This window comes from Carlito syrichta, unplaced genomic scaffold, assembly GCF_000164805.1.
Source record: "Carlito syrichta isolate Samal-C Ts95f unplaced genomic scaffold, Tarsius_syrichta-2.0.1 Scaffold305688, whole genome shotgun sequence".
NCBI classification, from domain to species: Eukaryota; Metazoa; Chordata; class Mammalia; order Primates; family Tarsiidae; genus Carlito; species Carlito syrichta.
The window spans coordinates 365,823-390,007 of record NW_007249784.1 but is presented as its reverse complement, the minus strand read 5'-3'; the positions used below and the strand labels follow the sequence as shown (position 1 = coordinate 390,007).

General features: G+C 44.9%; 1 protein-coding gene across 1 annotated transcript in view; it reads right to left on the bottom strand.

The window, feature by feature from the left end:
• DNAH2 (dynein axonemal heavy chain 2) overlaps window positions 1-24,185 on the bottom strand; it is a 112,682-nt gene that overhangs the window by 51,096 nt on the left and 37,401 nt on the right. The window contains exons 15-40 of the mRNA XM_008062346.2: window positions 22,798-22,954; window positions 22,314-22,553; window positions 21,831-22,019; window positions 21,504-21,651; window positions 20,662-20,854; window positions 18,495-18,695; window positions 18,253-18,409; window positions 17,438-17,612; window positions 16,816-16,979; window positions 14,932-15,093; window positions 14,725-14,828; window positions 12,511-12,667; window positions 12,291-12,373; window positions 11,997-12,177; window positions 11,483-11,621; window positions 10,202-10,419; window positions 9,838-9,939; window positions 9,370-9,495; window positions 8,969-9,079; window positions 8,467-8,655; window positions 7,962-8,065; window positions 7,673-7,862; window positions 7,025-7,205; window positions 6,132-6,259; window positions 5,680-5,832; window positions 5,288-5,413 (exon numbers count right to left, since the gene is read on the bottom strand). Of these exons, the coding sequence (XP_008060537.1) occupies window positions 5,288-5,413; window positions 5,680-5,832; window positions 6,132-6,259; window positions 7,025-7,205; window positions 7,673-7,862; window positions 7,962-8,065; window positions 8,467-8,655; window positions 8,969-9,079; window positions 9,370-9,495; window positions 9,838-9,939; window positions 10,202-10,419; window positions 11,483-11,621; window positions 11,997-12,177; window positions 12,291-12,373; window positions 12,511-12,667; window positions 14,725-14,828; window positions 14,932-15,093; window positions 16,816-16,979; window positions 17,438-17,612; window positions 18,253-18,409; window positions 18,495-18,695; window positions 20,662-20,854; window positions 21,504-21,651; window positions 21,831-22,019; window positions 22,314-22,553; window positions 22,798-22,954 (4,078 nt within the window). The remainder of the gene's footprint in view (window positions 1-5,287; window positions 5,414-5,679; window positions 5,833-6,131; window positions 6,260-7,024; window positions 7,206-7,672; window positions 7,863-7,961; window positions 8,066-8,466; window positions 8,656-8,968; window positions 9,080-9,369; window positions 9,496-9,837; window positions 9,940-10,201; window positions 10,420-11,482; window positions 11,622-11,996; window positions 12,178-12,290; window positions 12,374-12,510; window positions 12,668-14,724; window positions 14,829-14,931; window positions 15,094-16,815; window positions 16,980-17,437; window positions 17,613-18,252; window positions 18,410-18,494; window positions 18,696-20,661; window positions 20,855-21,503; window positions 21,652-21,830; window positions 22,020-22,313; window positions 22,554-22,797; window positions 22,955-24,185) is intronic.

Below are 24,185 nucleotides of genomic sequence, written 5' to 3'. Positions count from 1 at the left end.
GGCCGAGAGCATGCCACTGCACTCCAGTCTGGGCGACAGAGTGAGACTCCAACTCAAAAAAAAAAAAAAATATATATATATATATATATATAAAATTATATATTATATTATTATTATTTATCTTTGAGGCAGATTTGTGGCCTTCACATGGAGGCAGTTTTGTGACCTTTACACGGCCAATTTTATTAAATATTCTGTGTGTGCTTGGGAAAAATGCTTATTCTTCAATTATGAAGTGCAATTTCTATAGATAACTACTAATCAAGATTGCTAATTGTGTTGTTCAAATCTTCATATTCTAACTGTTAGTCTGCTTGACTTATCAGTTACTAAGATGTTAAGATCTCTACTATGATAGATTTGTCTATTTCTCCCTGTAATTCTACAAAATTAGCTCTACTTATTTTGAGGCTATGTTATTAAGTGCATCCTTTTGTTATTATGAAGTGGCCTTCTATTTCTAGTAATGTTTTTGGCTTAAAATCTGTTATCTGATATTGCTACCCTAGCTTTCTTTTGGTTAGTATTTACCTGATATATTTTTTTCTGTTCTTTGAGTTGACTCTCAGCCCTTTATCTTTAGTTTTAAGTGTGCCTCTTGTGAATACTATTATTAGTATAACAGTGTACACTATTCAACATATGATTACTTTTCCTTCCTTGCACAACTTTTTTGTTTTCCCTGGGGACTAATCATTGCTGTGGGTTTTGTTTGCTTAGTTTTTAATATGCTCATCTCTAACTCGATTTCAAACTCTACCAGTTGACTAAGTCTTTCAAAATGATTTTCACATTGGGTATCAATTTCTTCTTGAAGCAATCCTCCTGAAGCCTTCAGATTTACTCCAATCTGGATTGGCGTCTCTCTTTGCCCAGTGCAGGACTGTCATCCTGTGACCTCCATTTACCATCATCCCAAGGATTATTTTGACCTCTCCTTTGCACTGAATCTTTTGTTTCCTGTGTTCTCTTTCATGCATTTTAGTAGAGCACATTCTCAAGTAGCTTCCTAAGAAAGGATAATTGGAAGCATTTTTTTTTTTGAGAGTCTGCAAGTCTGAAAATGTCACTGATCTAGCCTCCCAAGTTTACTGGGTATAGAATTTGAACTCAGAAATAATTTTCCTCCAGAATTTTGAAGGCTGCCTATAGATTTAATATTGCTATTGAGAAATCTAACATTTTCTGATTTCTAAATCTTCATATCAGCCATTTTTTCCCTCCTCTTTGAAAGCTCGTTAAATCTTCCCCTTGTTCTAGCATTTAAGAATTTCACAATGATGGGCCTTTATAAGGATTTATTTTGTTCATTGTGTCATCCACTTGCGGATAATTTAATTTGGGGAACTTATATCCTTCAGCTCTGGGGATTCTTCTTGAGTCATTCTTCCTTTTTCTCTCTTCCTATTTTTTAGAATTTCTGTTACTTGGATGTTAGCTTTCCTAGATGGCTTTTGAATCCTAACTCTTTCCCCCTAGTCTTCTCTAGTCTCTAAAATATTTCTTTTTAGATAGCATTTCATTAGTATTTCATGGATACAATATCTTAATCTTATCTCTGAGAATAATACTAATGATAGATTTTTTTTTTTTTTTTGAGTTGGAATCTCACTCGGTTGCCCAGACTGGAGTGCAGTGGCCACTCCCGGCCACCGCAGCCTTGTCTGCTGGGCTCCGGCAATCCTTCTGCCTCAGCCTTCCGAGTAGCTGGAATTACAGGCATGCGCTACCATGCCCGGCTGATTTTTTTGATTTATTGTAGAGATGAGGTCTCGCTGCCCAGGTGGGTCTCGAACCTGCGGGCTCAAGCAATCCGCTCACCTCAGCCTCCCAAAGGCATGGGAGCCACCAAGCCCGGCTCTAATGATAGCTTTTTTTTTTAAAAACTTTTATTCTCTCTCCATTATTTCTTTTCTCCAATTTGCTTTTTCATATTCGTCTTGGCTTCTTTCAATTTAGAGGCTTTCCCAGGTGTCTGGTAAGCCTTAGTTTTCTGCTCATAAATAAGGGTGGAGGACAGCAAACTGAATGAAAGCTCTGAGTGTGTGAGTGGAGTTTATACACTAGGAGCCCTGTAGGGCTTTATCTGGGACTTTCATTGGGAACTTTCCATTGTCCATGTCTTGGTCATTCCTCTTGGGTTAGACAGATTTCCTAGAGATAATTCTTACAATTTCCTGTCTGGCTGCCATCATTCTGGGAGCTAAGAGATGAAAGAAGGCCAAGAGTCTCAGCATTCAATGTGCAAATATTCACTTGATCTCCACTTGTAACAGGGCTCACTCCTGCCCTCAACCCCACCTAGTGTCTCCAGTCCAGACACCTACTGTTTTATCCTCTCCTCTTCTGCCTGAGTGGGGGAGGCACAGTTACCCAGAATCACTGGGAAGTGGAGATCTGGCTATCAAACTGCTTCAAAAAAAGTTTGCCTTGAGCCAGGCTCGGTGGCTCAGCCTGTAATCCCGCGCCTTTGGGAGGCTGAGGTGAGTGGATTGCCTGAGCCCACAGGTTCAAGACCCGCCTGGGCAGGCAAGACCTCATCTCTACAATAAATCCAAAAATCAGCTGGGCGTGGTAGCGTGCGCCTGTAATTCCGGCTACTCGGAAGACTGAGGCGGAAGGATCACCGGAGCCCAGCAGGTCGAGGCTGCGGTGGCCGGGAGCGGTCAGTGCACTCCAGTCTGGGCAACCGAGTGAGACTCCAACTCAAAAAAAAAAAAAAAAGTTTGCCTCATCCTCCTTATTTTATTACAACTCCTTTATGTTCCCACCTATTCCCCACTTACAAAGGTACCTAATGCCACAAATGTTTAGCCTTTTGAAGACTGCTTCTCCTTTTTCCCCACTTCCAGCCTTCTCAGGATTGCTAAGTAAGCTACAACGTGTTCATTTTCTTCCTATGTTTAAAATTTAGTTGTTATCCCCTCTCCCATTCTCCCTGGTTCCTTTAAGTATGGATGCCTTATACATAAATTTCCTTAGTGCAATTATAGTGAATTTTAATCCACTTTCTTTACCTGGAAATCCTCTGTCTCTCTATTGAGGTGGGGTTTTTTTCTCAATTATAATATTTTTCATTTCTAGAAATTATATTGGTTCTTTTTCAAACCTACTTTGTTTAGAAGTCTCTTGTTCCTGGCTTACAATTTCAAGTTTCTCTTTTTTTATTTTTTATTTTTTGAGACAGGGTCTCACTCTGTCACCCAGGCTGGAGAGCAGTGGCACAATCCCAGCTCACTGCAGTCTCAGCCTCGGGCTCAGGTGATCCTTCTTCCTCAAGCTCCCACATAGCTGGGACTACAAGCACACACACAAAACCTGGCTAATTTTTGTATTTTTTGTAGAGATAAGGTCTCACTATGTTGCCCAGACTGGTCTCGAACTCCTGGGCTCAAGTGATCCTCCTGTCTCAGCCTCTCAAAATGCTGGGATTATAGGCACGAACCTAAGCCACAGTGCCCAGCCTCTTTAAATATATTGAACATGGCCGGGCTCGGTGGCTCAGCCTGTAATCCCAGCACTTTGGGAGGCCGAGGTGAGTGGACTGCCTGAGCCCACGGGTTTGAGACCTGCCTGGGCAACTTGGTGAGACCTCATCTCTACAATAAATCAAAAAATTAGCCGGGCGTAGTAGTGCGCGCCTGTAGTTCCAGCTACTTGGAAGGATCGCTGGAGCTCAGCGGGTTGAGGCTGCGGTGGCCAGGAGCGGCCACTGCACTCCAGTCTGGGCGACAGAGTGAGACTCCAACTCAAAAAAACATATTGAACATAGTTATTTTCAAATTCTAGGCCTATCAGTTTCGACATCTGACATTTTTATGGATCTGACTCCACTGTTTGTTCTTCTGGCTTCCATTTGTGGTTTCTTGTTTCCCTATGCATTTTGACCATTAGTTGTTCATTTTCTTAGACTTTTACTTGTAGGAATTCTTTGAGGCATAAGTTGAAGCTTTCATTCTTCCAGAAATAATTTGCTTTTGCTTCTGCCAGTCACCTGGGGGCACTAACAACCTAGAACTATTTAAAATTAAAATCTAAGCTTGAGGTTTTCTTTTTGATTACCCAGTAGAATAAATTATGACAAGAAGCCATGTGAGGAGTTTTATGTGGTTTGGAAATCTCAAAGGAGACACTACCCCTTTCTTCCAACATTAGAGGTCAAAACAAGCAGGTTTCTTTTCTGTATGTATCTTTCTAAATGGCAGGTTTCTCGTTTTCACATTTACTGAGGATGTTGCCCCTTGTGGACTGAGGTTTATGCAGCACTGGATTTTCTGCTATATCTCCAGACTTAAGCTGCTTCACCTCCTCTCCCCAGTGCTTTAAGTTCAACAAAAAATGTTCAGGGAGAAAGGCAGCTTTGGTACCCACTTACCTCCCAGGGTTCCTGCTTGTACTCCCTTTTCTTCCCAACCCCTGAAATCCTTTTTTTTTCTTGCCAGTTTAGCAATGTATTTTAAAAGATATATTTGTATCCAAAATTATAGACATTTCAACTGAAAGGATCATTCAGGAAATCTGCCATACTGCCAGAGAAGAAAGTTCTTATACTTTCTTTTTTTTTTTTTCTTTTTTGAGTTGGAGTTTCACTCTGTCACCCAGGCTAGAGTGTGGTGTCACGCTTATGGCTATGGCAGCCTCAACCTTCTGGGCTCAGGCGATCCTTCCACCTCAGACTTCCAAGTAGCTGGGACTACAGGTACACACCACCACACCTGGCTAATTTTTTAAAAACTTTATTGTAGAGACAATGTCTTGCCAAGTTGCCCAAGCTGGTCTCGAACTCCTGGGCTCAGGCAGTCCTCTCACCTCTGCCTCCCAAAGTGCTGGGCTTATAGGCGTGAGACACTGTGCCCAGCCAAAAGTTCTTATACTTTCTAAAATCCCCTCCCCACCTTCCATTTCAACACTCTCAGATTCAAAGACTTCCTAGTAGTCTTTCCTCAAAACTCCCTGAATGAGGAGAGAAGTAGAGGAAGGAAGAGGCTAATGGGTATGGAGAAACTACAACGGCTAATGGATTAGAGGTTTCGATGAAGTCAAAGCACTGCTGCGTGGAAATATTTGAGCAGATTACTCAAGTCAGGGGAGTAGGGAGATGCAATCAGAGAGCAGAATGTTTGAATAGGTCTTTATCATTTTATGGATAAGGAAGCCCAAAGAGAGATCAATTGCCTTGCTCAAAGTCACAGCTAGTGGATAGCAGAACAAGACGTGGAAGCCAAGTTTCCTGTTTCCAGATGCACATACACAAATGCAGTCAGGGAGAGTATTAAGGCATAAATACCTTGCCATAGTCAATGACAGGCAGCTCAATGCTGGGAAACAGATCTTGCATGATGGCATTGAACAGTGGCACATCAACTGAAGTGAGCTTGGCAATATTCATGTCTCTCATTGAGAGCAGCAGAACCTGAATGGGAAAAAACAGAGACTCCGGTTTGAGGAGCCAGGGCCTAGGCTCTTCTCCTCCAAAGGGATTAGGGACAGGAGTCAAGAACAATGGATACACCAGTTAACATTTAGCGATACAACAGGTAGAACTTGGGCAGCATGGAGACAAGGCATGAGGGTGGGAATGCCAATCTGGGGAAAGAAAGAGCCTGAAAAGATGTAGTAAAGGCACATAGGACCAGTGATAATGGAGATTCAGGTCCAAGGGCTGTGTCCTTGGTCTACCTCTTCATCAGTCAGATCTGGCTGTAGGCGGCGCTTCTTGCCAGCATAGCGCAGAAGGGAGGTGAGGGCACGGAGACCAAAGTCATAATGGTCTTGTCTGGAGAGTTGCTGCACAGCCAGTGAGTACAGTGTATACACCTTCTTGGCCAGAATCTGGGGAACCAAAACAGAGGAGGAAACAACCCATCTCCCTACAGATCCCTCTGTTTCATCAGGAGAAAGTTACAAAGACAAGAAGCAAGGTCCTGAGATTTGAAACAGCTAAGAGATGCTCTAGGAACAATCCTAATGAGAAGATGTTGTGAATTGTGCCATCATCAATTAGTGACACCTCCCTCCTCTAAGTTCCTTATAGGCTAGGATGATTGTGAAGTTTTTAGGGAGTTCCTCTGTCCAGGAAATAATTATGAAAGGGAAATAAAATAATTGGAGAAAAAGGATTATTGGAGTACCTTGCAGTTGCCAAAGCCCTCCCCAAAAAGAATGATTTCTGCAATAAGGGTAGAATCAGGTACCACCATGGCAATTGGACGGAACATGGATTTAAGATTTTCGGGAAGCTCGGTACGGCCAGCGTAGCCTAGAAAACAATGCCATTTATTTAGAATCATATATTTTCTAATCTTGACTTGCTTCCTAAAACCTGCTTCCCAATTAACCTCATTTCCCCCAACCCTGGCTCATTCCTAACTTTCTCCCCAACTCCAACTCCAAGAATGCTTCCTTTCTTATCTCAGCTCTGGCCTTTCCTGTCCACTTTGGCCTTCTTTCTTCTCTCTGGTCCCTTCCTTACTTTCTGAGGGGTCCTGTTTTTCAAACTCAAATCACATAACTGTTGATTTCCCATATCTCCAAGATCCATGTATAGCTCCCATCAGGTCTAATAGGAATCACAGCTGTTTTTCTGATTCTTCAGTACCTAACCCCTTCCGTATGCCTGTTCTGTCCTAGGTCCTTCCCCCAGAGCTGTTCCTAGGGAATAGTAATAAGAGCTCCTAGGCCCTACACTTAAGGGAGATTCTCCCATTCTGCATAAGAGATGGCAGATAGATCAGAACTCTGGGAGTTAGCCCAATGGGAGAAAACAACTAAGTACCTTAAAAGACTAGGGCTACATGCACACACATAGGTGGTTATTAATCCCTTTAAGGGAGAACAGTAAGATTGCCTCCCCTTCTCCTAGAAAGTTGAATGTTTATTCTTCTCTCGTCCTTTGTAGTCTTAGGCCAGATTTCACTTGGCTAAATACTTGGTGTAGGAGGGGGAAGGAGAGGACACACAGTTAAATTTTCCCTGGATACCCAGTTCTCCCCCACTTGAGTCGTATCTACTCCCTGTCACCTACCAGGATTCATAGTAATAAAGATCCCACAGGACCACACCAGATTTATTTCAAAGCCTTCAAAATAGAAACGGGTGAGGCCAGCAGCCAAGGCAGAAAGGATGGACAGGATCTGTTGGGCCACTACTGACAGCACCTCAATGTTGATGCGATTAAATTCATCGAAGCAGCCCCAGGCTCCAGTCTGCAGGGTGAGAGGCAGAGTCACTGGGAGCAAGAGAGGTGCCCCAAGATATGAGAAAGTGTGGTTAATATAATCTTTCTTAAAATGTTTTGGTAAGTGGGGGAAGGGCACCAGATCAGTACTGTTGTAGCTTCTGGCCAGAGTTTTCCATCAGACAAGGGCAATCTGCAGTGATGCCAGAAAAACTGAGTTGGAGACTAGGGTAGGAAACTTGCGAGCATCGAGTATCTACTGTCACCAGACAGCTTATGTACATTATTTTACTTAATCCTTACATAATCTTCTGAGTTTGCAAATAAGCTACATGAAGCTCAAGGAGGTAGAGGGTCTTCCCCGGTTGTAAGAATTACCTGCGGTGATGCAATGTTGTGAGCTACAAAGCACTGAACCAGATTTGAGTTTCAGCTGATTTTCTGAGATTAAAAGATATTTAAGGGGTCTCTGACACAGGGTGACAGGATACTGACCTGGGCCAGGCCTGAGTACATTCGGCCCATGGACTTGTAGTCCAGGCCCTCAGAGCAGTTGACTACAATCACATATATGCCGAGGGCCTTGCCCAGGTCCTTGACAGTCTCCGTCTTTCCTGTGCCTGCAGGGCCTTTGGGGGAGCCCCCTCGGTGCAAGTGCAATGCCGTGGTCAGCGTCATGTAACACCTGAGCATTGAGGACAGGACTGGAGTCAGACTCCTGGAAGCTTTCTCGGGGCTTCCACTGTCCCCACCCCAACCATCCGGTCCATTTCACACGGCAGACCTGTCTGTCAGAGGGGTGATGACAAGCCGGCCTGAGTTACCCAAGTATTCATAGCTATACTGGAATTGTGTGTTGGTCTGACGGATCATACAGTCGTCGAGATCCTGGGGAAACAGGGCAGAATAGGAGAGAAGTGGGCTTGGAGGAAACACTGGAGCTGGGGAAATGACTTGAGGGTAGGACTCAGAGATGGCAGGGACATTGCAGTTAGAAGATCAGGGGTTCCCTTTTAGAACTAGAAGAAGGGAGTAGTTTCTGGCCAAGATCAGAAATATGCTTCATATTGCTTGTGCACCCTAAACCATTGCAGCAGCTGCCTGGAGACTTTCTGAGTCCCGATCAAGTGACATTCATAGTGAGCACTGATAGGAATAATTATTTGCCACTCCTCGTTTGAGGGATGTGACAGCACTAAGAGTTGGGTTAGGATATTACTATATGAAGGTAATTAAAGCATTAGTATCCATTTTAGGGTAAGAGAGTGGGAAGTTAGCCCATCTGGCACCTTCTCCCAGTAGAACCGGAGCTGACAGAGCCAGTCAAAGGAATTGACATCCATGAGGCCACTCTTATAAAGCTTCTCCAACACATCCCGGGCATGAATTTCTATTGTCACCAGAGCCACAATTTTAAGCCGCATGATCTTGGTCAAGTTCCCCCTGATGGCTTCTGAATACTTATTCAGGATTGACACCTGTGGAATGAGGCAGTAGGGAAGACAGCAGATAGAGCAGCACAGGCAGCCAAAGCTGGATCATACTTCATCCCAATCCAGCACTGCTTCCAACCCCAGTGCTGCCCGTGCCCTCTGTAACTCCTGACACCACCCAACATTATCATGGGAAAGTATAATTCTGCTCCACCCTAGACCTTCCTCACTGGACTTCCATCACAAAGCATCCTTGTTCTGACCCTTTTCCACCAGCTCATCTCTAATTCTGACTCTAATTAATTATCTCTCCCTCCAATTCTAACTCCAGGTCTAGCCCATACTCATAGTTTCCCACCTGCTTCTTCTTCATGACCTTGAGGATTTTCTTGTCTCCTCGTTCCTTAGCTGTCAGCAGACACTTGGTGACATCAGCTGTCCACTGGATCTGACTGGCAGTGATCACCACCTGAGGACATGCAGATGTTGTATCCCAAAGCCCTGCCCTTGGCCTAGCTACCAAGTCCTAGTTTTCTCTAGAACTAGGTGCCACATACGCCTCTCTCACTACACCTAATTTCTCTGAAGGATAGTCATGCACCTAAGGTCAGGAGCTAAGGATCCAGCATGTAGCATATCAGAACCATAGCCTAGAAAGGGGGACAAACCTACATCTTGTGAAACTCAAGATTCTGTCTTTTCATTGGCTGCTTCCTTTTAACTCCACCTCTTGTTCCCTTTCTACTGACCCTGGCTCACCTGGCCAGCCCACTCCTTCACCCATTTGTCCCTCTTGCTAAGAAACTTCTTGAGGGCCAGGCGGCAGTTCCGGAGAAGGTCCCGCAGAGTCACCTTCATGATCCGTTCCACATCACAAAGCCAAGACTGAGGGGAGGTGAAAGAATTAGCTCAACCTCAAGGTGAAAGACAAGGTTCTCCAAAAAGAAAGTGCTGAGGAAACAGGGCTTTGGGCTCAAGAGAAAAGCAGAAACTAGGCAATAGCTGGCTTGGGTCCCTGAGAGAAACGGAAGCTAGGCAGCAGATGATTTTCAGAAGAAAACTCAGGCTCAAGGCAGAGAGTATTATTGTCAGGAATGGCAGGTGGGAGGGGGAAAAGTGACAAAAACGAACTGCCCTTCATAAAGATGGTCTCTCCTCACAGAGCAAAGTAAACTTTCTAATAGGAGGAAGAATCAGTTTGGTCCATAGACCCTCACCACAACTCACCTCCACAGGCCCCTCTAAAAGTATTGAGTGGAGGAAATCAATATACTCGCCATCACCTGAGAACATTCCCACAGCTTCCCATTTGCTGCTAGGTCCCCCAACCTGTAGAAAAGAGAAAATATTAATGGCCTGGCCTGCCTACTCTTGTTATCTATCTAAAAATATTAAGGCCTTTGTTCTGCTTCTCTCCCCTCCTCTCAACATTACCAATTCTAAAAGGTTCTATCCTGTGAGACTCTAGAATCATTAATTAATTAATACCATCATCCTGCTGGGAGGACGTGGTCCCCTCCAACACCTTGAGTACCCTGACAACCACCATCTCTGCCCTGCCCACCATTCTGTCATGGCCATCTCTATTGACCTTCTGGATTTTCAACAACTTGATGTTGTCAAAGCATTTTTTGAGGTGTGGCTGCACAGCCTCTGGGTTTCGGGACTGGCCCAGAATCTCCAGCAAGTCATCATTGGACAAGAAGTAGAAGCGGGGGAAAATATGGCGCTTGATCTCTAAATACATATCCAGAGACTTCTGAATATCTTCCAGGATTGTGTTCATTTCTATCAATGTGTCCAGGAGGCCTGGGAAGAAAAGCAATAAATGATATTTGATGGCCTTCTTACCACTGCAGTGGTAGATCTGACATCCCCAACTCTATCTACTTTGCCAAATCTTGGATGTTGGGGCACATAGGGCTTTTGGCTGCAGAGAAGGAATCACACCTATCATGCTTATCCCATTCTCTTCATTAATTCATCATTAAGTATTCATTATACACTATTGTACAGGTTATAGTTTATACAGTAATTATACATCATACATGATTCAATTAATATAGTAATCCCCCTTATATGCAGTTTTACTTTCCAGTGCACCAGTTGTCTGCAGTCAATCATGATCCAAAAATATTAAATGGAAAATTCCAAGAATAAATGAATCCAGCATTTTAAATTGCACACCATTCTGAGTAGTGTGATGAAATATCTCGCCATTCCCTCTGTCCAGCATCTCTACATGATACCTGCCCATGGGTCCCTTAGTAGTCCTCCTGATTATCAGATCAACTATCATGGTAACATAGAGCGAGTATGCCAAATCACCCTTATTTTACTTAATAATGGCCCCAGAGCACAAGAATAGTGATGCTGCCAATTTGGATATGCCAAGGAGAAGCCAGAAAGTGCTTCCTTTAATTGAAAACTTGAAAGTTATCAAATGAGTTTGCCTCCTGAGTAGCTGGGAATACAGGCACACACCACCACACCCAGCTGATTTTTTGAATTTTTATAGAGATGAAGTCTTGCTATGTTGCCCAAGCTGGTCTCGATCTCCTGGGTTCAAGCAATCCTCCCACCTCAGCCTCCCAAAATTGCTGGGAGGCACTGAACCACCATGCCTAGACAAGTTAGATTTTAAACTCAAGTCTATCTGATTCTGTATCCCATGCTCTTAACCACTATGTTATACTCAAGAATTTGTTGGATTTAATCTACAGAATTATTATTTAATGCTAAGAAGAGGAAGTAGAGATGGAAAGTGTTATGACAGCCAGGTACATCAGTCTTTTAATAAATGAAGTACGTGGCCATGACTTCACATATATATAGCTCCAAGCAACAGGGGAAAAAGTCGAGGAGCTCTCACCTGGGTGGTGGGTACTCCGGAGAGCATTGTTGTCCTTGTTCATCCGGTCCATAATGGCTTTCCACTTGCTGTTGACCTGGTCAAATAAGGCTGATTCATTGGGAAGCTGCTTGCGGATGTCCTCTCCCAGGAATATATTCTGAGGGGCCAAGAATTAGGTTGAGAGGTCATTTCCCATGCACTCTCCACCCTCTGCTCCTTGTTCCCAGAGTAGGGATGTGACCATTGAGTAGAAGATATAGAGCATTAGAAACCAAGTTCTACAAGGAAAGTTGGAGTTGGGAGGCCAGGTACCTGAGTACAAGAAGAAGAATAGAAAGAAAATCTGGGAAGAAAAAGTTTTTTCAGGGAGAGAATCTAAACAGGTAGTAACTAAGAATCAGATGCTGAGTTCTAGATGAAGTGATTCAAAAGGTGAAAAAAATGAGGCTGATGACAGGGCAAACATCTAGGTCCTAAGTAAATAAAGGAATAGAAGCAAGAAGTAGGATGAGCTCAGGCACTGGGTTCTGACCTCTAGGTACATCCACTGGCGCTGCACTGTGAGCACCATCTCAATAACCTCCAAAATGAGGGAGAGGCAACGTTCCCAATAGTCCACATCCTTCTCAAAGGCCTTGACAAAACGAGATGCCTTCATGGTAGACAGAGCTACCTGGTTATCTTCCAGTGCCTGGAATACTTCTTCTGTACCTCTGGGACACAAGGGGTCAAAATCACAGTCTGCTCCTATTGGCCAAACTTTGGTCCTCACTCTGCAACCCAGGTCACACAGCCCTCTCCTCTCCTAGAGTCCCAGGCCCCTCACCTGAGCCGGTGATGGCCCTTATCCTTGTAGGGTACTATGTCTAGCTGAGTCACATCCCATGTCTTGGCAATGTTTTGTAATGCCTGTGGAGAGAAATTAGAGGACAGAATGATCCAGCACCTACCCCTACTAAGAGGTGCCATCAAATGATCAGCAGCTTGGAGCCTGTGCTCCAGGAGGCTTAGGAAGTAGAGGAGGACGGGAGAAGATTGTGTCATACCACTTCTATAGCCAGCTCTTTGGTTGCTGATGCAGAGATTTCCCCAATTTTCTCCACATGCTGATCCATCCCAAGCTCCACAATCTGCTCCAAGGTGAAGCTTTCAGATTCCTGATCAAACTCCCGTTGGATCTCATCCCTGACCTGGTCCCAGTGCCTGCAGTCAGGGACAAGAGGTGTTAGGACAAAAGTGCAGTGTCACTACCATTGGGACGTTGTGCTTCTGTGTATTTATTAACTCATGATCCAATAACATTTTACTAAACAGGCTCTAAGATGCAATCTTGGGTACCATAGGGAACACAGAGATTGAGGTGACACCCTCTAAGAGTTGATCCTCTGAGGAGGGAGTTAGGCAGGTATGCACAATATACATGCAATAAATTATTGTAGGTTTACTATAGATCTGCACCAAGCTAAATGCTTTATACTGAACGTCTCATTTAATTCTTATAGCCACTATAAATTAGGAAAGGTTATTCCATTTATAGATGAAGAAATTGAGGCTTAAAGAGGCTAAATAACATAAGCAAATGAAGTGACTAAGTTATACTTGGCCATATAACACTTAATGGTTTTGGCACTGTCAGAAACACTATATTGGAGACAACACAAAAAAAGTAAAATTATTTTCCCCTAAATGGATAGATAACACCATTTATAAAAATATCTTATTCTAGCCGGACGCGGTGGCTCACGCCTGTAATCCCAGCACTTTGGGAAGTGCAGCCAAGAGGATTGCCTGAGGCCACGGGTTCAAGACCAGCCTGAACAACATGGTGTGACCTTGTCTCTACAATATCAAAAAATTAACAGGACATAGTGGTGCATGCCTGTAGTCCCAGCTACTTGGAAGGCTGGGGTGGAAGGACTGCCTGAGCCCAGCAGGTCGAGGCTGCGGCGGCCATGAGCATGCCCACACTGCACTCCAGCTTGTGTGACTGAGTGAGACTCCAACTCAAAAAAAAATACCTTATTCTATCCTCTAATGGCTTGAAATGCCACAACTATCATATATAAATTCCAGATGCACTCAGAGTTAAACTTGAAAAACACAAAGTATTAGAGAAAAGAAGGGAGAGAATGGTATTTATAACTTGAATAAGCACAAAAGCAAGACATAAAAGCAAAACCGATCGAGGAAGAAAGTTACACTTTTGGCTATATCAAAATAAAACCTCTTGTATGACAAAAGGCATGAGGCTTAGTCACAATAGACAACTCCCTTCCAGACAGAGGGAGGCCCCAGGGAAGGAGCAGGGAACAAGAATTCAGCAAGGCTGATAACCTATAACCGTGCAAAAAGCAAATGACAGTGGCAGGTTTGGTGTGTGCATCTCATGTTCACTGAGCCAAGATGTGGAATCAACCTAAGTGTCCATCAGATGAAGAATGAGTAAAGAAAATGTGGTATAGGGCAACCCCTTTGGGTCCCCTCCCACTGTGGGAGTTTTTCTGTCCTCTCAATAAATCCTGCGAAGAAGAAGGAGGAGGAGGAGGAGGAGGAGGAGGAGGAGGAGGAGGAGGAGGAGAAGAAGAAGAAGAAGAAGAAGAAAGTGTGGTACATACACATAATGGAATACTATCCAGCCTTAAAAAAGAAGGAAATCCTGTCACTTGTGACAACATGGATGAATCTGAAAGGACATTATGTTAAGCGAAATAAGTCAAACACAGAAAGACAAATACTGCATGATCTTGCTCATACGTGGAAAAAAGTTGAGCATATAGAAGCAGAAAGTAGAACAGTGGTTACCAGGAGCTAGGGGGGTGACTGCGGAGCTGGGGAGATGTTTGTCAAAGGACACACAATTTCAGTTAGAAAGAAGGAATAATTCAAGAGATCTATTATACATCATGACAACTGTACAGCTAATAATATAGTGTATGCTTGAAAACAGATATGAGAGTTGCTTTTAAGTATTTTCACTACAAAAAAATAAGCATGTGAGGCAATGTATATGTAAATTAACTCAATTTAGCCATTGCACAATGTGTACATATTTCAAAACATTATGTTGTATACCATAACTATATGTAATTTTCATTTGTCCATTAAGAAATAATTTTTTTAAAAAGGGAAAGAAAAAAACCCACATGGACGAGAAGAAGAGAGAGTCATGAACACTGTGGAGGGGTGAATGCAAAAAACCAGGTGACAGCACAGGGGTAGGGGCAGAGCAGGCACCCCCAGGAACAGAGGAATAACCTCACCTCTTTCTAAGGGCAGGGTTTCGCAGGTCTGAGATGAGGGGCATGGTCCTCTTAAACTGCTCTATTTTTGACCGAGTGGTTTCAATAATTTCCCAGTTTCGATCCTGAGCAAAAGTGAGAGGCGTCAGAAAACCCAATGACCTTCCGTGGACAGACCCCCTTCCTCATTTGGTTTATCCTCTGCCTCTCTCTCTTTTCACCACAAACCTTATACTCTTTGGCTAGTCTTGTGAGGCGACGAAACAGCCCGTGGGCCATGGTCTCCATGGCCTCCGTCTGCAGGGTCAGGAACCGACCAGTCTTCCACTGGTTCCAGTTCTCCTCCCAGTCCCGTGTAATCTCCCAGACTTGCTGGAGTGCATCAAGTTCCTACATGGCCCAGAGCAGAAAAGATACATTATGTGAAGTGAGACCTGCCCCCTTCTGCCCTGAGGAAGCTCAGGGCCTTTGCTCCTCTCATTCTGCAGAGATCTTCCCTCCAGATAATAGAACTGTCTCCTCAGTTCATGCCCCCCTGCTCCCCTTTCTCTTGCCTTAAGAGCTCATCAGGTGACAAGCACATGAAAAGATCCTCAACACCATGAGTAGTTAGGAAAAACAAAACCTCAATGAGATACCATTTCACACCCACTAGGATAGCTAGAACCAAAAAAAAAAGGATAAAAAAGTGTTGGCAAGGATATGGAGAAATAGGAATCCTTGCACACTGTTTGCGGGGATGTAAAATGGTGCAGCTGCTGTAAAAAAAATAGCTTGGCAGTTCCTCAAAAAGTTAAACATAGAGTTTTGACGTGATCCAGCAATTCTACTCCTAGGCTTACATCCACAAGAATTGAGAACAGGTGCTCAAACAAGTACAAGTACACATGTGTTCATAGCAGCATTACTCCCTGTAGCTAACAGGTGGAAACAACCCAAATGTCCATCAACTGCCAAATGGATAAACAAAATGTGGTATATTCATTTATTTATTTTTAATATTATTTTTTTAATCATAATCTCACTGTCACCCAGGCTAGAATGTAGTGGCACACTCACGGCCACTGCAGCCTTGACCTCCTGGGCTCAGGTGATTCTTCCACCTCAGCCTTCTAAGTAGCTGGAACTACAGGCATACGCCACCACACTCAACTAATTTTTTTTTATTTACTGTAGAGACAAGGTCTCGCCATGTGGCCCAGGCAGGTCTCAAACACGTGAACTCAGGCAATCCTCTTGCTTCCACCTCCCAAAGTGCTGGGATTACAGGTGTGAGCCACTGCACCCTGACAAAATGTGGTATATTTATACAATGGAATATTATTCAGCTATACAAGGAATGAAGTACTGATACATGCTACAACATGGGTGAACCTTGAAAACATTATATGAAGTGAAAGAAGTCAAATAGAAAAGGCCATATATTGTGTGGTTCCATTTGTATGAAATGTCTAGAATAGGCAAATCCATATGCAGGAAAAATAGATTAATAACTGACAGGCATAGGAGGGAGAGGGGATAGGGAGCCACTGCTAACAGGTACAGAGTTTCCTTTTGGGATAATATAATTTTTTTGAAACTAGATAGTGGTGATAGTTGCACAACACTGTGAAGCCGGGTTCAGTGGCCAAGCCTGTAATCCCGCGCCTTTGGGAGGCTGAGGTGAGTGGATTGCCTGAGCCTGCGGGTTCGAGACCCGCCTGGGCAACTTGGCAAGACCTCATCTCTACAATAAATCAAAAAATTAGCCGGGCGTGGTACCGTCCACCTGTAGTTCCAGCTACTTGGAAGGCTGAGGAGGAAGGATCGCTGGAGCCCAGCAGGTCGAGGCTGCGGTGGCCGGGAGCAGCCACTGCACTCCAGTCTGGGTGACAGAGTGAGACTCCAACTCAAAAAAAAAAACAAAACAAAACACTGAATTACTAAATGCCACTAATTGGTCACTTTAAATTGGTTAATTTTGTGATGTGGATTTTAACTCAATTGAAAAAAAAAAGATGTTCTTCATGATCTCATCTCCCTGGTCCTGTGGTTTTTCCAGGTCCTAAGGACCTGTTCTCCTGTCCCTGCTCCTTTCCCTGGTTACCATTGGGGCCTAGCTCAGCACACCACCTTCTCCAGGTTCTGAAGGTCCTTGGAGGCTGGCTGCTCAATCTTGAAGATGCCCAGGTTGGCGCGGAGATTGTTTTCCTCTTCCCGCATGGCCATCAGCATGGCTCGCACTTGTGCTATCTGTTCCAGGGCAGACACGTGTCCCACACTGCTAGTGAAGGGGCCTGTGGGAGATTCAGGATGAAGCTCAGCTTCCCATTCATGTCCGTGGTAACTTGAAAGGATGGTCATGCCTCTCCTATCTCTTGTGAGCAAATCTCACTTCTCTCCTCCCATGAGAGAGGGAAGAGAAGGAAAATAAGAGAGAACACATTGAAAGATTGATAGTCAGTCCTAGCAAAAATTCCTAAAAGTGGCTCAAAAATCAGGAACAGATGGAATATGGAATGTCAGTATAAGAAAATTGGAAATGCTACAAGCTGGGTTACTGCCTGCACCTCCTCCCCCCACCAAAACCAATGCCACCAGATGTGTCACCCTCGTTGCTTCAGTGACAGGGCTCTCTCCCACCCCCAGCACCATCCTATCTCCTTCACTCCTTGTTCTCACCTTCCCAGGACCTCTGCTTGGAAGACTGGGTCTCAAAACAAAGGCTAAAGAAAGGGGAAAGGTAGAGGAGTACCTCTGAGTTCAAAATCTTCCAGAAGATTGTGTGCTTTCTTCTTGAAGTCATCAGCAGAGTGAATAAGGCCTGTCTTGAATTTCTCCTTGTGTTTCTTCAGCATTTGTTCACTGTCCAGTAGAACTTGTTGAAAGACAACCCACTCCCCATTGAGACTGTCCAGCATCTCTAGTACCTGGGAACATCAAAGAGGGAAGGATGACCCAGGAGCAGGAAGTCTGTCCTCTCCCAAGGCTTTTAAGGACTCTTTTCTTATCCTCCAGACCAGAGTCCATAAGAAGTTGTGCATATGCAATAAGGCCAAAAGAAAATCAAGGAGTGGCTGGGCACAGTGGCTCAGCCCATAATCCCAGCACTTTAGGAGGCCGAGGCAAGAGGACTGCCTGAGCCTAGGGGTTCGAGACCAGCTTGGTGAGACCTCGTCTCTCAATAAATCACAAAAACTAGCTGGGCATGGTGGCATGCATCTGTAGTTCCAGCTACTTGGAAGGCTGAAGCAGAAGGATCGCCTAAGCCCAGCAGGTCAAGGCTGCGGTGGCCATGAGCATGCCACTGCACTCCAGCCTGGGCGACAAGAGTGAGACTCCAACTCAAAAAATTTTTTAAAAAGACAATCAAGGAGTGACTTTTGCCTAAAAGAAATCTATAAGCAGACCAGACATATCATTTGGTTAGCTTTGGCTCTCAGAGGTTTTTGAATCTTGTCTTCCCCTCTCACTTCTCTGCTCTCCCTGCTGACAGCCAAGAGTCCCCTACGGTCAATCTGCTGCTAGTATGGGCCCGATTCAGGTGGACCAAACACTGAAGGAACTCACACTGTCCTGGACTGACACCTCATACTTTTCAAGAATGACAAATTGCTCGTGTATGGGAGGGATCTGGGTCTCCAGGTTGGGCAAGTCATGCTGCAGGGTATCCATGAGCTGCAAACTGATCTCCAGTTCCTCCAGTGTCTGGGGAGGGCGGCTGATTCTGAAAGCAGGCCAAGGGCGTGCTGCTAAGTGGAAGGCACAGAATCTGCCGCCCCCACTGGTCTGTGGAGCACCCCAGCCCATACTTCTCTGCATTCTCCTTCAGGTAGGTATGCAGCTCCAGGAGATGCCCAGCTGCCATCTCTTTGAGCAGAGTCGTGAACTTGTTCTGCCATTCATTGCAGTGCTGCACCAGCGAGAACTTGAGGTGCGAACAGTCCAGCATCACAAACTGGATGTTGAGGACGGTCTCTTCCTTCTGCACATTATTAGCAACCTCTGTGTAGCTGTAAGGGTCCCAAATTCCCACTGGGATGTTGGTTTCTTCACAGGCATGTCCCCTGCCCTGATGCTGGCTCAGGGACTCATTTGCTTCCACCCAAACCTAAGCAGATATTCTAGAGTATTCTTCTACTCCCAGGTGTTTCTCAATTTCAATCCACCCCAGTCATGCAGCTGTGACTGTCATTTTCTCAACCACTGGCTATGAGACAGCAGTCAAACCCCTTAGTCTGGCATTTAAGGCTTTAGAGTCACATAGATCTGGGTGAGTTCACCCTGTGCTGCTTCCTAGCCCTGTGACAGGTTTTTTTAGGCAGATTTTTTTCTTTTAACTGTTCTGAGCCTTAGTTTCCTCATCTGTAACATAGTGATAATAATAGAACTTACTTCACAAGGTAGTTGAGAGTTCAGCTGGCTGCTGTGTATAAATCTGTTTACATACTTTCTTTCCTGAACATATGTTCTAGACTACTCACTTCATGGTACGTACACTCGCACGTTCCCATCTTTATGCCTTTGCTTATGCTACTTCTTCTACGTGGAATGCATTCCCCACTGCCCATCTCTGCCTGTTGAAATCCTACCCATCCAGTAAAGCCCAGCCCCAAAGTCCCTTCCTCCATGAAGCCTTCCCTAAAGACCCTGGATGGAAATTCTCTTTCCTTCCTTTGAACTGCCCTGGCCCCTTGTACCTTAATCACAGTATTTATCAAGTTTATATAATAAAACAGTAAGCACATTAGCACAGTACTTCAGAGTTTACAAAGCGTTTTCGCATATGTTTAATACTTTAACAACATTCTGTGGCAGAAAGTATAATATCTGTATACAGGAAACTGAGGCCCAGGCAATAAAGGAAACCTGCCTGAGGCTACACAGCTAGTAAATGGTAGAGTTGGAATCTTAAGCGTTCTCAAGACACCACAGCCACTACTCTTTCAGCGACACTTTTATCTTCGCTACTACTACAGAACCATCAGGAGGAAAAAACTTGTTCATTTCTTTAAAAGAAAAAATTCCTCATGGCCCATAAAACAACAGTATTTATGGAATGAATGAATGACCAGAGGCCCATGAAAAGATAGCAGTTGTTCAGGCACAGTGGCTCACTCCTGTGATCCCAGCACTTTGGAAGGGCAGAGGCAAGAGGATTGCCTGAGCCCAGGAGTTCGAGACCAGCCTGGGCAACTTAGCGAGACTTCATCTCAACAATAAATCAAAAATTAGCTGGGCATGTTGGTGTGCACCTGTGGTTCCAGTCACCTGGAAGGCTAAGGCGGAAGGATCACCTGAGCCCAGCAAGTCAAGGCTGCAGTTGCCATGAACGTGCCACTGAACTCTAGCCCTCCAGCCTGGGTGACAGAGTGAGACTCTGATTCAAAAAAGAAAAGAAAAGATGGCAGGTAAGATCAGAATGTAGGAATCTTCTTCAATTTAACCCCCATCTGCCTTCTTAGAATAAGAAGTGCTCACTTCTTTCATCCTTCAAATCCCTAGCATTTCTTCTTTCCCACCGGAAGCCTGCTGTACTCCCCCAGACCACAGCCCTAAGACTTGTCCAGCTCTTCCCTGATCTGTACCCCTTGAGAGGCAAAGGTTCTAAGCCAGAGGTGTCCAACCTTTTGGCTTCAAGTAAAGAGGACTACTCTGGGGCCACACATAAATTATATAATATAGTTAGTATATCTACATAATAAAACTTCTCAAGGTACTTATCAGAAATGTTTGTTTTAACATGATGTTAAAAGATTTTGTGGGGTCACATCACTAGCAGTCCTGGGCCATATGCAGCCCACGGGCCACAGGTTGAACATGTCTGTCCTAGGACTTGTTCTTTTCCTGTCATTAAGGACACACATTTTCTGTACCTCCCCTATTCCCAACCCCCTTCTCAAGTCTCTAGGCCCAGACCTCCTTTTCCAATTCTATACCTCCCACAGACAGACTTTCACATCCACCCTCACCACTCACCGGGCAATGTCAGCATCAAAAGAAGAGACAGGGGGGTTTAGGCGCTGGTAGCGACGAATAAAAGAATCCTTGTTGATCTCCCAGATTTCTCGGTACATGTCCCAGGTCTTGAGGTAGTTCTGCAGCAGGCTCGCATTGTTAGTCATACCACTGCTGATCTGGGTCTGGATCTTCTTGATGTCCTCATCTCGCTCTTCAAAGGCCCCAGAAAAATGCTTCTCACTGACTTCCGCCCCAACCCAAGCTCCAGCCTGGCCGTTAGCCACCTCCCCAGACCTTCCACTCCAACACCAGCTTCCCAAAGATATACAGCTCAAGCATGAGCACTAGAAAGTAGAACAGTGGCCAGGCACTGTGGCTTACACCTGTAATCTCAGCACTTTGGAAGGCTGAGGCAGGAGGACTGCTTGAGGCCAGGAGTTTGAGACCAGCCTGCGCAACATAGTGAGACCCTGGCTCTACAAAAAATGTTTTTGAAAATGCATTTGAGAAAGGAGGAGGTAGAAAGTAAAAGTATGGCACTTAGTGCCTCTTTCATAGGATCCAATGTCTCACCTGTTGGTATCTAAGCCTCTTACAGTCCAGCCCCAGTCCCAAACTTGTCTATCCTTATCTCCCACCCAAAATCCTAAATCCCATGAGCATCAGTCACCTAATCATCTCAACCCCCATCTCTGTACCTGCTCCCTTCCCCAGTCAGGTCCCTGGATGTAGGTTTTCCTCTGGTCATGGAGATGTTTGGCCCAGTATGTTCTAGAAACAGCTGGTCTCTCCTCCTAACTCTGCTCATTTCTCAGCCTCTGATACTCCTGCACCTTGTGTCTTCCCTATTGCCTACTCACCCACAATTGTATGGATAGGTTCACGGTGTAAGCTGCGCTTGATGAGAACTTCAGGGAGGTGGCGGAAGACAGAGATGGTGGAAAAGAGATGTTTGCCAATGTCATTGACCACACCCGCCAAAGTCTGCAGAGTAGGTGAGAATTCCACCTATGGGGAAGCCAATGGAGAGGGAGAGACGAGCCTCAGACTAGTAAGGCCACATACTTCAGCACAAGGCCTGAAGGTCATAGGATGAAGTCAAGACCAAGGATGAAGCTTAAGAATTGAGAGAAACTGGTGAATAAGGTCTGACAGGTTCAGGGCATTGGGAGCAAAGTGATCCCCACCTGCGCCACACCTCCCTGCACATCATTCTTCAAAATGACAAGGACTTGGAAGAGTGGGTTTGGGGAGGTCTTTCCATCCCCATTGATAGCCTTGGATAGTTCCAGCAGTGACCACTTCACATTCAGGCGCAGGGCATCCTCCATCATGTGGTCCAAACGAATCATGTACAACATCCACTGCTGCTGAATCTAGTGGGAAGAAGGGAGGAAAGGAGAACCCCTCAGAGAAGACAGAGTAGGTCCTGGGAAATAAGAACCAGTCCACAGGGAAGGGAATAAGCTGGTTAAATAGAAAGGCAGTGTGTTTAGTCCTGAAGGAAGAGGTCTGAAAAACCGAAGGTTGGCTGAACCCAAGACTAGAGCAGGATGTTTAAGAAGCACACACTGGTAAAAAGAAAAAAGGGGAAGGGGAACAGGATAGTGGCCTGACAGGACTGGGAGACTAGTTTTCCAACCATGACACCCTGGCCATAGGACCTATACCTCAGGGCCATCATTCTTGAAGACTTCATAGGAGTTGGTCATGATGGTCACTATATCCTGGTGCAGGCTCATCAACTTCTGCTGTATAACTGCCCGATGCTCTCTTTGGTCCTCCTCAAATTCTAGGTCCCGGTATACTCGCTTGCCACTAATGCGTACCAGCAATGTCTCTGACATCTCTTGGGCTCGCCAGCCAATGGTCAGAGTAGATGCCTTGAACTCATTCACAATCATCTGCACCTGCAGTCAGATCCCATCCATGGGGGAGTTTCAGCTTGAAAGGAGACCCTCAGGACCACGTTCTACCCTCCCACCTGTCCTCCAGCTCAAGTTGCTGACACAATCCTTCCCCAAGCATACTTACTTTTAAAAAATACTACCCTCAGGTCTCTCTACCACGATCCAAGACTCGAGTATTAATTACTCAGGCGTCAGCCTTTCCCTCAGCCTTGCAGACCTATAGGATCTAAGGACCACGGCCTACCTTGCTAGCATGTATGCGGCACTCTGTAATGAAGAAGGCACTGGCCCCCTTCAAGGCCCAATTCAGTTTCTTGAGTCCAGGGTGGATCTTCTTATCCAGGAATCGGATACGCTCTTTGAATAGGGCCTGCTCATCTGGGGACAGCATAGCAATAATCCTGTGTATAAGAGAAGACTGGTGACCAGTGTGGACAAGCCCTGAAGATCTCTTCTCCACACCAAGAAACTTAACGGAGAAATCTGAATATTTCCAGATCACTAGTCTAGAATCTAGACTAGTGCTTTCCAGAAAAACTTTCTGCAGTTATGGAAATGTTTTATAGTTTGTGCTATCCAACACAGTAGCCACTAGTCACATGTGGCCTGTACCAATGAGCAATGAGTAATCAAATTTTTAATTTTAATTAATTAAAATGAAAATAGCCACACGCAGATACCACATTTGACACTGCAGTTCTAGACATTCAAACAAGACTGCTGATTGCACCCCCTTTGGACTTTAACTAGGCTGAGAAAGTTACCTGCTACAACCTGAATGCTTGTGTCCTCCCCCTAATTCATAGATTGAAAACCTCACTTCCGGCCAGGCTCAGTGGCTCAGCCTATAATCCCGTGCTTTGGGAGGCCGAGGTGAGTAGATTGCCTGAGCCCACGGGTTCGAGACCCGTCTGGGCAACTTGGCGAGACCTCATCTCTACAATAAAAAAAAAAAAAAAATTAGCCGGGCGTGGTAGCGCACACCTGTACTTCCAGCTACTTGCAAAGCTGAGGTGGAAGGATCGCCGGAGCCCAACAGGTCGAGGCTGCGGTGGCCGGGAGTGGCCACTGCACTCCAGTCTGGATGACAGAGTGAGACTCCAACTCAAAGAAAAAAAAAAAGAAAGAAAGAAAACCTCACTTCCAAGGTGATAGTATTAAGTGCAACGTTCAGGAGGTGATTAGGTCATGAGAGTGGAGCCTTCATGAATGGGATGAGTGTCCTGATAAAAGAGAACTGAAAAAGCTCCCTTATCTCCTTCTACCACATAAGGACACAGCAAAAAGACAGCCATCTATGAACCAGGACATGGGCCTCACCAAACACTGAATCTGCTGGTGCCTTGGTCTTGGACTTCCCAGCCCCGAATTGTGAGAGAGAATTTCTGTTGTTCATAAGCTACATCATTTATAATACTTTGTTATAGCAACCCACACAGACTAAGTCAGTACCTAACCCAGAACAAAGCCTCACTCCAGAGAATAATTACAAGGGAGTTCGGAGACTAAGGTGAGGAAGGGTTCATTGCCCTTGGTTCAGTGCATCTGGTGTTATTTTGTGCTCATAATCCTAACACCACCCAGTTTTATTCCTAGAGAAGTGACCCAGGTCTACAGTGTACATGGCCAAAG